Source organism: Paroedura picta, chromosome 4 (assembly GCF_049243985.1).
Source record: "Paroedura picta isolate Pp20150507F chromosome 4, Ppicta_v3.0, whole genome shotgun sequence".
NCBI lineage: Eukaryota > Metazoa > Chordata > Lepidosauria > Squamata > Gekkonidae > Paroedura > Paroedura picta.
The window spans coordinates 116,950,577-116,966,512 of record NC_135372.1 but is presented as its reverse complement, the minus strand read 5'-3'; the positions used below and the strand labels follow the sequence as shown (position 1 = coordinate 116,966,512).

Sequence of the window (15,936 nt, the reverse complement as noted above, 5' to 3'; positions counted from 1 at the left end):
AAGGTTAATACCAAAACCTTGAACCTGATCCGGAAACAAACTGGCAACCAGTGCAGCTGCTTCAGCAGAGGCTGAACATGGGACCTCCAAGATGATTTAGTGAGGACCCGTGCAGCTGCATTCTGTACCAGCTGTAACTTCCGGGTTAGAGACAAGGGTAGGCCCGCGTAGAGCGAGTTACAGAAGTCTAATCTAGAAGTAACCGTTGCATGGATCACAGTGGCCAGGTGTTCCGGGGGCAGGTAGGGCGCTAGTAGCCGGGCTTGGCGTAGATGGAGAAACGCCGTCCGGGCTACCTTAGTGACCTGGGCCTCCATGGAAAGTGAGGCATCCAGAATCACTCCCAAATTCCTGGCTTGGGGCACAGATGACAATTGTACCCCGTCCAGGCAGGGAAGACGCGCTTCCTGTTCCTGCTCCCTTCGGCCTAGCCAAAGGACCTCCGTCTTGGAGGGGTTGAGTCTCAGGCGGCTCTTCCTGATCCATCCAGCCACTGCTTCCAAACAACTGGCGAATTTTTCTGGGGGGAGATCTGGCCGGCCATCCATCAAGAGATAGAGCTGGGTATCATCAGCGTACTGATGACACCCAAGCCCATAACTCCGTACCAGCTGAGCCAGGGGACGCATATAGATGTTAAATAACGTGGGGGAGAGCACCGCTCCCTGTGGCACCCCACATGGGAGTGCAAAGGAGTCGGATAACTCCTCCCCCACAGCGACCCTCTGTGACCTGTTCTCTAGAAAGGAGGATAGCCATTTAAGAGCCACCCTTCCAATCCCAGTATCAGCGAGGCGGTGAACCAAGAGCTCGTGGTCAACCATATCAAATGCGGCTGACAGGTCTAATAGCACGAGAATGGCCGACCCGCCCCGGTCCAGCTGGCGCCGGAGATCATCTGTCAGGGCGACCAGCACGGTCTCCACCCCATGGCCAGGACGGAAGCCAGACTGGTATGGATCAAGGGCCGAAGTTTCCTCCAAAAATGCTAGGAGCTGGTCCGCGGCGGCCCTCTCAACTACCTTGCCCAGGAATGCAAGATGCGATACCGGGCGGTAGCTGGCGGGGTCCCGCGGATTCAGCGATGGTTTTTTCAGAAGAGGGCGAACCACTGCCTCCTTGAGCCGCTGAGGGAATTCTCCTGATGTAAGGGAGAAGTTTATAATCTCCCTCAGGGGAACACCTATCCGTGGGTCGCTGGTCTTAAGCAACCACGACGGACAGGGATCAAGGGGGCAAGTGGTCGCCCTCACCGACCCTAGCAATTTGTCCACTTCGGATAAAGAGAGCCGCCTGAAGCCATCAAACCTGATCCCCCGTAACGGCCACGGAGCTTCTAGTTCACAAACTGTATCAACTGTGGCAGTAAGGTCACGACGGAGCGACAAGATCTTATCCGCAAAATAGCTCGCAAAAGCCTCACAGCCAAGTTCCAATTGACTACTATTTTGATGCCCTCCTTCGAGGGCGGTAAGAGTCCGAACTACCCTAAATAATTGGGCTGGGCGAGAGCTAGCGGACGCGATTTCCGCAGCAAAGTAGTCACACTTTGCCGCTTTCACCGCCATCTCATACGCCCTCATAAGCGTGCGATGAGATGTTCTTGTAGCTTCGTCGCGGGTCTTCCGCCACACTCGCTCTAGCCGTCTCACCTCCCTCTTCCTCTCCCGAAGCTCCGCGGTAAACCACGGGGCCTGCTTGAGGCGAGGGCGGAGAGGGCGCTCAGGAGCTATCTCGTCAATGGCAGCCAACAGGCGGGACTGCCAGTCCTCCACCAAGGCCTCCAACGAGACACCGGAGGGCATCGGGTCCCGCAGAGCATTCAGGAATCCTTCGGATTCCATAAGTCTCCGTGGGCGGACTAAAATGCGTCCGTCACCCAAACAGGGGAGGGGTGGCATCCGTAGGCGAGCCTTCAGGGTATGGTGGTCAGACCACGGAACGATGTTGTTAGCCACCAGATCGATCTCAACACCAGCACCAAAGATCAGATCCAGGGTGTGGCCAGCCTGATGAGTGGGACCAGCAACAAATTGCGAGAACCCCAGTGTCGCCATGGCCGACACCAGGTCCAGGCCAAGTCCTGGAGCCGACGACTCCGCATGGACATTAAAGTCCCCCAAAATTAATAATTTGGGGAACTGCAATGTCCAGGCGGCCGCCGCCTCCAGCAGGCCCAGCAGGGCATCAGGCGGGGCAGTGGGTGAACGGTACACCGCCCAGATGGCCACGTTCTCGACCGATTCCCACGTCAGGCAACTGGAAACCCAAAATGTGTATGGAAAGTTGGATTAGGTGTGTAAATGCTGGGAAAATATGACGTCTGCTCCCCTACATACATTTAAACCCAAGGTCTGGCCAACGAAGGTGGTTTGCAATACACTTCTTTATTACTTTCTTTTTCTGTTTCCTGCACCTCTCCTTCCATAAAGCTACTGCTAAGGACTGGGAGAATTTTACAGAACACTGCTGTAAGCCGTGTGACACAGGTTTGCAAAAGGGAGGGGAATCAGAAGGAATTACTCTCCAGCAGTCTTGTGCAAAGAGAATTAGCAACATCATCATAAAATATATTAAAGATCTTTCAGCACAAGAGTATCCTCAGTTTTTTTCTGAAATACCAGTTGAGATGGCACTAGTTTCTGCTCCTGATTGATGGGAGCACCATATCCTGGAGCAGCTGCTGAGGTCCCAGTAGGAAGCTCTTGTTCACTGGTCATTACAGTATAGATGTTTTCTGTTCAGATTCTTTAAATTTATTCCTATTATCCTAACCGGCAAAAATCTGAGAGTTGCAGCTCCAGATCTATTGAAAATTGTTTGAATAAAATGAAGAGAAACACCTTTAAATTTTACAAAATACTAATGGGCATTTATTATTTTGCTAAGTTCAGGTGGGTAGCCATGTTGGTCTGAATTAGCTGAACAAAGTTTGAGTTCGGCAGCACCTTAAAAACCAACAATGTTTTTTTCAGAGTGAACACTTTCGTGTGCATGCACACTTCTTCAGACAATGAAATGGAAATCACCAGATGACATATATCAGGAGAGAGTAAATTAGCAGTAAATTAGTGAACAACATCATGAAAATATCCAGTGTACATATATGTTGGATATTTTCATGATGCTTGTTTACTAATTTAGTGCTAATTTACTCTCATATATGCAGTCTGGTGATTTCCATTTTCATTGTCTAAAGAGTGTGCATGCACACAAAAGTTCACACCATGAATAAAACCTTTTGTTCTTAAAGGTGCTATTTGACTAAGACTTTATTATTTTGCCAACAAAACTAGTACACACAGTACATTTAATGTTCATGAAGGGTTTTTGAGGCAAGGCAAAGCAAATTAAGTGTTGCATATATTTTAAGTTTCCCTAACATTTAATGTTGTTGTTCTGGAAAAATGTGTTGGGGAATAGGGGACATGTATTTTAAAGTTTCAGTATTTCCAGTATTAATTTCTGGTGATAAATAAGGTCACTGTGATGAGTGGAGACATTGCCCTCCTTATGATGGACAAAATCATTTTATTCCAAATCATTGGTCTTATGGTAGATAAATATTAATTAGAAGAAATGAATATGGAAAAAGAGGGAAAGTTGTTGTGTTTTAAAGTGCTAAATAATCCATTGGTGCTTAAAACTGTTGTTATTGTGTGTGTGCCCATGCTGTTGTTTATCTTGTTCATTTGCAAGGTGGGACCTGCAAAAGGCCCTGCTCAGATGAATCAAACTATTGTGGCTTTGTATATGCTAGCCAGTACTTTATATTGAATTCAATTCAAGGAGTTGATGGAATAACTCCAGGATGGGAGAAATATGCTTGTCCTACCTGTATATTAAGTTCTCATATATTAGAACTATGTTCCCATTGAAGAACTGCAGCTGTCCTCTCAACTGGGAGTTGCAATGACTTGTGGGGAAAGTGGGGTGTTCATGAGATTTCATACTCTGTGGAGGGGAGACACAGAAAAGGCCCATAGTGGTACTATGAACCTATGTGCGTAAGTGCTATCAAGTCATAACTGACTTAAGGTGACCCCAAAAAGGGACTTTCAAGGCAAGTGAGTAGCACAGGTGGCTTGCCATTGTCTTTCTCTGGAGAGCCTTCCTTGGAGGGTCTCCCTTCAAGTACTTGGTTGACAAGTTCGGGCGATACCATGCCACCTTCCTCTTGTGTTCTACCTAACTCTCGCTAATCAACAAGCGGTAGGCATTCTGTACCAACCTGAGTGTTTGAGAGTGTATAGATTACATTATAGTAATCTAGTCTCAGTGTTGCCATACCATGGATACTGCTGACCATACTGGCTGACCATCTTCTGTGCTAAACTGAATTGTAAGAAAGTGTGTGCTTGCAAGTGCATTGATTTGCTTTTTTAGCAATAGTGTCGGATCCTGTATAGCCCCTAGATTCTTAATTTAGTAAGCGAGGGTCAGCTGAACCCAATGAAAGTTGTGTGTGTGTGGGGGGTATGCAATCCTTCAAGATCTTCATCTTCCCAACTAGCAGTAGCTTTGTCTAGTTAGAATTTGGTTTGAGTTTGTTCACTCTTAACCACACCAAACAGGCAGTGATTCAAGACCCTTTACCATCTCATCAGGAGATTTGAATAAGGAGTTAGAGAGCCAGCCCTCAAATTATGGATAATTTGTCTCTAGATTAGCTTCAAAGCCCGTTCCTAAGAAAAGGGTCCCGTCACCTGGCCAGGCAGCTTTAGGTGGCTTTGGGCCGCAGCTCGCAGGCAAATCAAGTGGAGCAGGCGGGGGCTGGGCAACTCATTAGCAGGGCCGAGACAGAGCTCCTTAGCAGGCAGTCAGCAGGCCGGGAGGCCCTCATGACCAGGCCCAGCCTAGCAGGTCAGGAGGCCCTTGTTAGCTAGCCATCCACCATGATCCTTTGCCCAGGGCCTCTCCCCTTACCTGCTGCTGCCTCCAGGCACTGAGGTGTCTAAGAGCAAAGAGGCTAGAGTCCAGGGACGGAGGGCGAGAGCTGCAGTGGCAAAGCCAATCAGAACAAAGCTGGCTACACCCTGATTGGCCCTATTCCAACTTGGACATCTGGACACGTCCCACCCTCTAGGCTGTTTCAGAAATATATAGAGGAACAACAATGAATAAGGATTGAGTAGTGGTGTGAGGGTAGGATAGGTTTCTGCCCTGTGGAAACCCACAGGATAGATCCCACACAGATATCTCCAACAGCAACCCTTTGAGTCCAGTGTGTGAGGAATAATGCGAACCAGTCCTGAACACATCCCTTGGACATATTTCTGCCTGTATCAAGGGTCCACTGTATCAAAGGCTGCAAATAAATCCACTAAGAGCAACAGAGAGACTTGGCCTTTGTCTATATTCAGATGGAGGCCATCAGCTGTCCTATAGCCCAGCCTGAAGTCATTCATAGTTTGGAGTATAAATAAAGCAGTCTGTTTCTTGTAGTAGTAAAGTTCCTTATTATTGGGCAGGTCAGCTGATTTTATAGCTGTATGCCTTTTACAGAAAAGTTTAAAAATCTTGCTGCCTCATCTCTCTTGTTTTAGCATCTTCAGCTCAGACTCCAGTTTCAACGCCAGAGAGTGCTGCTCAAAGAACAGGTAAATGTTCACTTGAACAAACGGCAAAAAATTCCCAAGAGGTTGAATGAGCATGAATGAATCTTTGTTGCATTTTGATTATTTGTACACTAGCTTTCAACATATGAACATTTTTCATTCTACCAGTATAACACTGGATAGCTGGAAAATTAAAAAACAACAATATTGTTTATTCTTGTTCAGAACAAGGGAGGGGGATAATGTGATTATTAGAGTTGAGTTTGAAATCTGGGAGAGGGTGCTGTGCAGAGCATTTTTAAAACAAGGATGGATGGCTGAAATGAAAGAATTTATAAGAAACCAAAGTGTATTTTGACAAAGCTGGCTCTCTATGTATGTAAATTCAGGTGGGTAGCCATGTTGGTCTGAAGCAGCAGAACAAAGTTGGAGTCCAGTGGCACCTTTAAGGCCAACAAAGTTGTATTCTTTTGTGTGCACTTCTTTAGAGACAGCGAAATGGAAATTACCAGCCCACAAATATAGATAAAGGGTGAGCAGTATATTAAAGGTAAAGGTATCCCCTGTGCAAGCACTGAGTATTGCCTGACCCTTGGGGTGACGCCCTCTAGCGTTTTCATGGCAGACTCAATACGGGGTGGTTTGCCAGTGCCTTCCCCAGTCATTATCATTTATTCCCCAGCAAGCTGGGTACTCATTTTACCGACCTCGGAAGGATGGAAGAGCAGTATATTAGCATACAGCATAATAAAGGTGTTTAACAGATTCAAGGACCAAACAGGAGTAAAAAGTTTATATGGTTACCATTTTGGGGGGTTTAATTCCAGGGGGGAAACTGTGAAGGAAATAAGTATACCTCCATCCATCTCCTCTCAAACATGGAGATGACCTTACAGCTGTTGAACTTGACTTCACAAATTGACCCCCATAAGGTGGCTAGACCTCTAATAAAGCTGGTACCATAATAATACAGGTATTGTAAATGTGGAGCAAATATGCTTTAAATTGTGGGACATTCCAAATTCCTTTAAGGTCAAAACTTTTCCCTCTTACTTGGAAGTGGGCAGGTATTTTGCCACAAGTTGATTAAAATCTTGGTGGGGCTGTATTTCATTGGATATCTGCTTAGATTCCAGGTCGTGTTTTCTGGCTGCGAAAAAGAAGGGTCACGTAGATCTATTGACTTTGTAGGCCTTGGGCTCAATGACTGAAGTAGCCACTCTTAGTCCAGGGGTCACTGGGCACTTGGCTCAGCTGCTTGTGTACTTCAAGGTTTTCCAGCATGAACGTAAAAAGAATTTGGGTTGCGATATGGAATTGTTAAATTATACTTCACTTGTGGATTTTTCTTTTGTATAGACATTTCAACAGCATACTAGATTCTTGATTATTTCTCTCTCTGTCTATGTCTTTCAGATTTGGAAGCAAATTGTGCAGTTATCACCAGCATTATGTATGTAATTTTAAAATGGAGAATGAATCTTTTGGTACAGATTAATTCTCTTTTTGGTCTTCGGGGCTGTATAACTTAGTGGTCATTTATTAAGGAATTTCTCTTTCCTCAGTCATGTTTGCTTATAACCAGAAAGGCTGGATGGGCTCTTGTTCCTGCAAAGACTCGCATGTGTACTGAAGTTCATATCCTGTGATTATTCATGAAGTTCACAAAGACAGAGTAGAATACAAATCCCAGAATAAATAAATAAATATTCCACTGATGATGCCTGCACTATACAATCATCCTTTAAATCTAAGAGCATTCTGCTTTCAATGGGCTACAAGTGTTAAAAGTGTATACAGATCACTTAACACCCGAAATCATACCTTTTAGTCAAATGCAGTAAAACAGTGGCCCTCTTCTGACGTAAACCTAAGTGTCTGGAACTTTCTCTCCTCTTAGCACAGTCTCTGTTTGTGTGCCTATCATCCCAGAGATTTGGGGTGCGGAGTATCTGGCTTTTCTGCAACAGGGTTTTCAAAATAATGGCACCTGACAGGTTTTTATCTTAAAGCAAATCTGCTTTTCATGCAGAGGGCCCTTATTTTAATCCCCAGTATCTCCAGTTAAAAGTATCAGGTAGTAAGTGATGTGAAATGATCTCCATCGTGGAGAACTGCCAGAGAAGTCAGTATTAGCCTCAATAGACCAATACTCTATAATGCAGCTTTGTGTTCATGCAATGTTTCATGGTTACAGGTCTCATCCTAGTGTTGTGATATCTATCATTTGTTTCTGTAAACACATCCTTGTTTTGTTCTTGGCAGAAATGAGCCAAAGGAGACGTGTGAGAAGTCTAAAACTCCAAGCAGAAGAAATTCGAGAACAGAGGACTCTGCTGCAGTGCAAGAGGCAGTAGAGAACGGTCAGCGCAAGAGGTCCTCAAGACCAGCATCGGCATCCAGCTCTGCAAAAGGTAAGTTCCCCAGTTAAATGAAATCGTGGCAGCCAAAAAGGAATTTTTCTGTAATGATTGCACCAAGTAAAGGTAAAGGTATCCCCTGAGCACTGAGGCATGTCTGACCCTTGGGGTGATGCCCTCCAGCATTTTCATGGCACACTCAGTACAGGGTGGTTTGCCAGTGCCTTCCCCAGTCATTACCGTTTACCCTCCAGCAAGCTGGATACTCATTTTACTGACCTCGGAAGGATGGAAGGCTGAGTCAACCTTGAGCCGGCTGCAGCCTCATGGTCAGAGCTTCAGACAGCATGTCTGCTGCCTTACTATCCTGTGCCACAAGAGGCTAAATTTGCTATTTAGAGTGATGTTAAACCTTTTAGTTAGGAACAAACTGGCATCAAGATATTGCATATCATTTGACGAGTTGGCTTTCACCTTTCTGTTCTCCATCTTGAGATTTTCCAAAATGTGTGTACCAATTCACGAAGCAAATAAGTCAAATATCTTTATTGGGAAAAGTGAATGTAAAGGAAATTTAAGTGCGAAATAAGAGACAAGTGCTTTTCTCTGCAATCCCAAAACTGACTTTTCAAAAGCAGATTATTTCCAAGGCGTCATAGAATAATCAGACTCTGTGTGTGCGTGCGCACGCACGCATGTGTGTGTAAGTAGAAGATGCAACTCTGCTTAGAACGGCATTGTGAGAAAAAGAACCAAGGTTGACTGTGCAGATAAGAACCAGCTCAATTCTCAGTGGTTGCTATCTAGTTCTAGGGGACTGTTTGCCTTCTTCAAACAGTGTCATCATCAGGATTTAGCCCCACCCAGTGGTGTTTGTTGTTCCCTAACTTTCTTCCTGTTCACTTTCATCAGAGGAAGTAAAGTGTGGCACTTCTGAGCAGCATTACAGTGAACACAATCCAGTCCCAGCACCTTTGCTATGAAGTGCCTTGGCTTCTAGCCAAAGAAACCTCAGCAGTCTCCTGGGATCCCAGCAACCCAGATGCTCTCCATTCAGATACTGTCTGTTGAGCTGATAGACATCTTGCTGGGAGAAGAAATGTTCCTGAGCAAATAAGATAAAGCAACTGACAAGAAGGTAGCAGAATGCTGGCATTTAGATCCACAATAATCACATCCAAGAAAACACAGACTCCTTTAGAATCTTTGGCTTTAGGAATCATGGCACAGTTGGTTGCTGATGTATTGTATTTTATAAAAATAAGGCTGCAGTGTAGATCTACATCAGCTAGCTTAGGGTTGTAGAAAACCATTGGGTTTTGTGCATAGTCTTTGGAATAGTAAATATCAGGATGGAGGCCTCTATTCTGGCTTCCATGCATGATGATTTTCTCCTGTTGAGAATGTTTGTGTTTTAATGTGAATGGCTGAAAAATTCTCTTTTGAAATTGCTTTTTTTCTTTCTTAGAAACAAATGCCAGTGCTATGCAGTCAAAAAGAAGAAAATCCAAGTGAATTACTGAGTGGATATGCAAGTCTTGTAAATGTGTGAATTTGATCAGTTTAGCAGTTCTGAGTTGTGATTTCTCACTATAGTAAAAACCAAACCCTAATATTCTGTACAGTAGCTCGTTTTAATATTATGCTGTTCCCAGTAAATGAAAATTCTTTTTTTCTAAAGAGGAAGTGATTTTTTTAAAAAAATCAGGCTAGTTGTTAAATTCTGGTTTTGTAAAATCCACACTTAGCACACTAGATTTAGCGTGTTGTAAAAATAAGAGAGCGAGAGAACTGTAAATTTATTTGTACGTTTTCACTTTTCATAGGACAAACTAGAGTACAGGGTTGTCTTTTTTAGATATTAATGTATTGTGCTGTTGGTCAAGTACTGTATGTGAATAGCAGTAAAAGGGCTATATACGGCCCAATTTTGGAAATGTAAATAGTTTTATTATATAGTAGGCTTGATTGATGTATTTGTTGTAGAAAAGGACCAGTAAAATGAAATAAAATGAAAGGTTTGTGAAATGTGGGTTACTTAATGCTCTAAATAAATGTTATTGATCTATAACATGCATTGTGTATTATTTCACATCAGCATTGTACTAAATGAGCTGTGGGACATTGATAATGACCAGTGAGCATCCTCATATTTTATAGGTTCCAAGCCAGTACAAATAAATGGCCTGATTTCCTTAAGTGCTACAGCTTCAATTGGTGTGTAAACCTGCATAATGTCTCTCCCATGCAAAGTATTTGGTGTCCTGATAATTTGACTGCAAGCATTGAAACACTGAGTGTGCTCTTGGTGTGTGCATGGTTTATTTTTCATTAAAAATATAGAAATAAAAATAATACAAAGTTCTGAAATACAAACTACATAGCTATTATAAGATACCAATTGTACAAACTCAAAATTCATGTCTCATTCTAGATAGGAAAGCATTTCATTTTTCAGATTTATCAGACATTTGGCCATGTAGTAGAGAAGTTAGTTTCTGTAGATGAATACATTCTTCTAGTTTCTCTAGCCAATCTTTTTTTTGAGATTATGTTGTTCTTCCAATTTTGAGCAAAACTTATCCTTGCAGACAACCCCTTCCATGACTGAACAACCCGACCTACTCAAGGTCTTGTCAATATTACTGTTCCTATTAAAACATTGTTCTGGTTGACATGTTATGTTATGATGGTTATATTTGTTATATTTGCTACAATGTTCCATGTAATTCCCTGGTGATGTTCTATGTTAACCGCCCAGAGCTGTGTGGATGGGCGGTATAAAAATCTAAATTAATAATAATAATAATAATAATAATTAATAATAATAATAATGTTACAGCATTAAGAACAAATTCACAAACATCTTTAGAAGTGAATTCTACCTGGTTTAACAAAAACAACAGTAACTGGCAATAGTATTCCAGGAGTTTGCTGCTCTCCTACATCTCTTTGATGTATATAAAATTGGCATTGGTAGCTTCACATATCCAAAAAAAGATCTAGCGACCAGAATCTTGTCAATTATGTAGAAACATCCCACATGGTGATATGGTGATATATCATTGATCACTGATATATCGTTTTGTCAATTGGAGTCTTATTTCATTTTTACATAGTAAAGTTTGTATAAGACTTTTTACCTGTATGGGATTTGCCCATTGCTTAAAGATGATATTTTTGCAAATGTAATAACTGCTTGCCCATCAGGGATTAAGGATTTATATTTGGACTCCTTCAGATCGTCCCAGATATTAAAATTTCCTTAGCCAGCAGTGACATTCCAAGAGCTAATTTTGGTCTAACCTTTATCCATGCATTTTCTAAGGTGTTAGTAACAAAATTATCCTTAGCATAACAACTACTTTTATCTCTTTTATTCAACCAAATCCAGACTCTCAAAGTATTGACACACAAGGCTGCACAACTTGAGTCAATCTTTTGTCTTTATCTTCTTTAATCCATTTAGTTAGCCAGCCTATCCATTTAGTTAACCAGCCTAGCTGAACAGTAATACTTTTGAATACTGGAAATTCTCAAGGCCCCTCCTATGAACTTATCCTGGGCATCTTGAAAATTTATCCTTGGTCTCTTATAATACCTGATAAAGTTATAAACATTATTGTATGTTTTAAAATTCTGTTCTTGTATCAATACAAGAACATTCGAAAACAGAAAATTCAGCTTAGGTAGTATTGACATTTTTATTAAGTTTATCTTATCTAACAATGTTAGTTTTCAGTGCAACCATGAGAATAATAGGTTTCTAATTTCCTTCGTGCCTTCCTCAAAGTTCAAGCAATTCAGATCTTTAGTGCTTTTGGGGATATAATACCAAGATATTTAACAATGCTGGTTTGTTTAGGTTTTTTAATGGGTCACATACACAAGAACCTTGGTTTTAACAATGTTAATTTTGTAACCAGAAATATTTTCAGATTCTTCTATCATATATCATATCCTCTAATATCTTGCTTGAATTCTTAATATTAGTTTAAAACATTACAATATCATCACCATATACATTCAGCTTGTAGCAATACTCATTTACAGTTATTCTCTTTATATAAGGTGTTTGATGTTTGATGTCTGATGGATTAAAGCTGCAAAGGATTATAGATAAATAGTGAATAATAATGCTGGTAGATGGCACCTTTGTTTTATTCCTCTCATTATATTGAACTGTTGAGAGAGCTCCCTATGTATACACAATCTGGCAGTAGAACTTGCCTAGTTTATAAAGTTTTCACCAAAGCCTAAGTGATTAAGGCACGTAATCAAATAACTAGGGTTTACCCTATTAAAGAGCTTTTTGGCATCCAAGAACAAAACCCCCAAGACTTTCTGTATGCTTGAATTTAATTGCCAATGTGGTATAATTGATCTACTGATATATATTTTCTTAAACTCACTCAAAAGAGTTGCAGTAAATATTTTATAGTTACAGTTCAATTCAATAATGTAATTGGCCTATAAGAAGCAATTAAGGTTTGGTCTTTCCCTGGTTTGGAGAAAACGATCAGATTAACTTCCTTCCAGATTCGCATAACTTTCCCATTATTTTAATTTCATTGATCATATTCAATAAGGATATACCTATAGTTTCATTAAATAATTTATAATACTCAGCTGTCAAGCCATCTAAGCTTGGGGCATTATTCTTTTTCAAGGCTTTTATTCATGATTTTTTAAAAATCTAATCTTAGCATCTAACATTTGTGTATCTTCAATCATCTCTGAAGTTTGACCTTCTTTAGGAAATTTTGAATATTGTCATCTGAATGTTGTGAACACTAGAGATAGTGAACAGTAGAGATAAGCTACATATTCTTTCAATATATCTCCTGTTTGTACGGTGAAAGTTCCATTCCTCTTTTTAATAGCTAATATAGATTATTTGGCTTGCTTCTTTTTACCCTGGGAAACCAGTAACTTCCCTAGTTTCCCACCTACTCTATATGTTTTTTTTTAATATATATTAGGTTCTTTTCCAAATCAAATTCAGCCATTTATTTTTTCCTCCTTCAGTTAAATGTTTGATCTTTTAAAAATGCAGTCTTAACCAATTTTCTCTATTTGTTCTGTGCCAATATAAATTTATACAGACTCCCCTTATATAAGCTATGTTGGCTTCCCAGATAGAACTTTTAAGTAGTTCATTGGTAGTATTAATTTCAAAGAACATTTTCATTTATTTTTGTAAAGTATTCACTCTCTTTATCTAATTGTAGGTTGTTATTAAACCTCCATGTATTTGATGTTTTATTTCCAAGATTTATACTCAGGGCAATCAGGGCATGATCATAATGTACACTGGTCTCTTTGCTGGTGGTATTAACACATTTCTGCTGTCCTAAAATTAGGTTAATTCTAGAGTAGCTATTAAAAACCCGAGAGCAGAAAGCATAATCTTTAACTGATGGATGTGTCTTAGAAATTGGATTGTTTTTTATTTGGTGCATATGTAGAACCCACTGTCAGCTTTTTCCCATTAAAGATTCCTCTAATAAAAAGCAGTCTACCATCAGGGTCTAGTAAAAAATTTTCAACTGTACTTTTAATGTTTTTAAGATAAATAGCTATGCTCCTGAGGGTTTTTTAAATGGCACATTATATTGTATATATTCAGCCCTATTAAGCACAATTTAAAATATTAGCTTTCCCTTATTGAACACATATTTCTTGCAATAAACTTTCAGTTTTAGCAGTACTTTCTGAATATTCCATACAAGCTCATGATCTTCTGAGTGCCCAAATCCAACCTGGTCCATAGTGATATGAGGCTTTTGATTTGGATAGGGATAGGCTCATTAGAATACAGCTGAACTATATTGGATAAGGGAGAAGGCTGATCTATTTTCCAGTTTTTATATTACCATGAGAATCTTTATATTCCATTTCTCTCGCCACCAGCAACTCTTTGAAATGTCTCTATCAATAATTGTTTGCCATTCAATATTGTTCACGCTGCTGTATTTCCAAAGTTTCTGAATCCAGGCATGAAGGAATGCACAACAGAGGGCCATTCCGCACCAGGATCTATGTAGCAAATTGGTTGCGGAACAAAAAAACACCATTTTAAATAGTGGAATTCGTCGTTATGCCTTTGTAGTGGAATCCAGTTGCATTTCTATTGTTTTCCACAGGTTTTTGGTCTCTGCAAAAATCGCTAGCCAGGAAGCGATATTGCTGAGCTTTGTCCCGCACCTGGCCGTCAATCAACGAGCAGCCAATGGGCGGCCGTTATGCTCCCCAAAAGCCCCTTTCCCTTTAAGGAAGGTTTAAAAAAGAAAAAACACGTTGCAACGAATCTGCGTTCATTCGTGGCAACGGAGAGACCCATCTAGCTAGCAGGTGGTGTTTGAGCTGTCGTTTCATCGTTGCCACACTCCCCCGAGTGAAAAAAAAATACACCCCCCCCCGCACGGGCACAATTTTCGGCCAAAAATAGAGTGAAAAATAAAGGGAAAATAAACCAGCAAACGGGGCTGTGTGTTGCTTGGTGCTTGGTGACTTTAAACAGCTCTGGGGAGGGACTGCAGCCGGGGAAGCCTCACTGGGTAAACTAAGGCTCGCTGGTACGTTGATCTCCGCTCGCTCGGAGAAAAAAAAATGGCGATCGCTTCACCGGAAGATCAGAGGAGAGAGCCAGAGGGAGGGACTTTGCAGAAACCGCAACAATGGTAACGCACAGAACTTTCCCGCTAGTGTTGCAGATTGGTTGCAAGAGTGTAGCGCTTTCCAGAGGGTGAATCGGGATTTCCCTAAAAGCGCTACAACGAAGCGCTTTTTGCGGATCGGTTTCAGGAGTGTTGCAGACTGTCAATGACGTTGTGCATAACAGCAAATCAGTAGCGATTTCAGTTTGCAACCATTGTGCAATTTTGAACGAGTGCGGAATGGCCCTGAGTCTTTGATACTCTTCGGTCGCTTTCTTTTGGGTCATCTCCTTAATTAAGGTTGAATTATTCTATTGCTGTTTAAGAGCCCCAGTATGACAAATGACCTTTATATAAAGAAGTAGTTAAAACTATTTGTCTAGACCAGGGGTAGTCAAACTGCGGCCCTCCAGTTGTCCATGGATTACAAAGGGGCTCAAGGGAATTGTAGTCCATGGACATCTGGAGGGCCGCAGTTTGACTACCCCTGGTCTAGGTTGAACCATACCATTGGAATTAAGTTTTTCAGTTTGAGGGAGTCTTGATTTCTTTTGGGTTTACGTATTGGCTGTTCCTTCATCTAGTATGAGCTGCATTCTGTGTTGTTGCCTGAACAATTGATATAAGCAAGTACAATTTACATATACGGTAACATCATTAAGCTGGTTAAGTATCTGTTGATATGAAATTTGCAGTGAAAAAGCATTGTTCTGCCAACAGTTGACAGTTGAACTTCTCTTCTAAATTTTGTTTGTTCACAATAGATATAGGAGGAAAGCTTTATAGATTTTCAGAATTTAATTTTGGCTTGTCCCTGACAATCTGCATTGGAGCTGGTCTGCCCAATAAGCTTAAATTGTCCATAACCATCCTAACAGCTGGATTGTATAATTTTCTTACATAGGCTGAGGATCTAAAGCTTCTATTAGATTTTCATCAGGATTACTTTGCTTTGAAGGAGGAGAAACACTTGTCTTCTGTCTTAAACGACACCACTTTTCCCCATGATATATTATCAAGGGAGGAATGCTAGTTAATTAAGATTTTTTGCACCGTAATGCAAATCCAACAGTAAAACAGCCTGTTTATTGTTTAAACAAACAACAAAACCCAGTTAGAAGGATGAAAAGAGCTGAGCATTTCCTAGGCTACTGATAAGGTTGAATGTGAAGAATATTTAAAAATAGAGTTTTCTGTCTCCGTCAGTCCTACAAAGGCCATCACTATTGGTGATGGTTGCACCTTCTCTATTGTAAGAGATAGGAAATTACAAAATCTTAGCACCAAGGGAGGCAAGCAGTAAATATCTCTTAAGAGCTATAGAAGAGACTCTACCTCACTAGAGGGAGTTGGTGTATA

General features: G+C 41.1%; 1 protein-coding gene across 2 annotated transcripts in view; it reads left to right on the top strand.

The window, feature by feature from the left end:
* The window catches only part of NCOA6 (nuclear receptor coactivator 6), a 55,277-nt gene extending 44,677 nt beyond the window's left edge, over positions 1-10,600 (top strand). For both annotated transcript variants that reach the window (XM_077335330.1, XM_077335329.1), the window contains exons 12-15: positions 5,547-5,600; positions 6,975-7,011; positions 7,824-7,972; positions 9,387-10,600. In XM_077335330.1, the coding sequence (XP_077191445.1) occupies positions 5,547-5,600; positions 6,975-7,011; positions 7,824-7,972; positions 9,387-9,433 (287 nt within the window). In that variant the 3' untranslated portion in view covers positions 9,434-10,600. The remainder of the gene's footprint in view (positions 1-5,546; positions 5,601-6,974; positions 7,012-7,823; positions 7,973-9,386) is intronic.
* Positions 10,601-15,936: the final 5,336 nt, after the last annotated feature.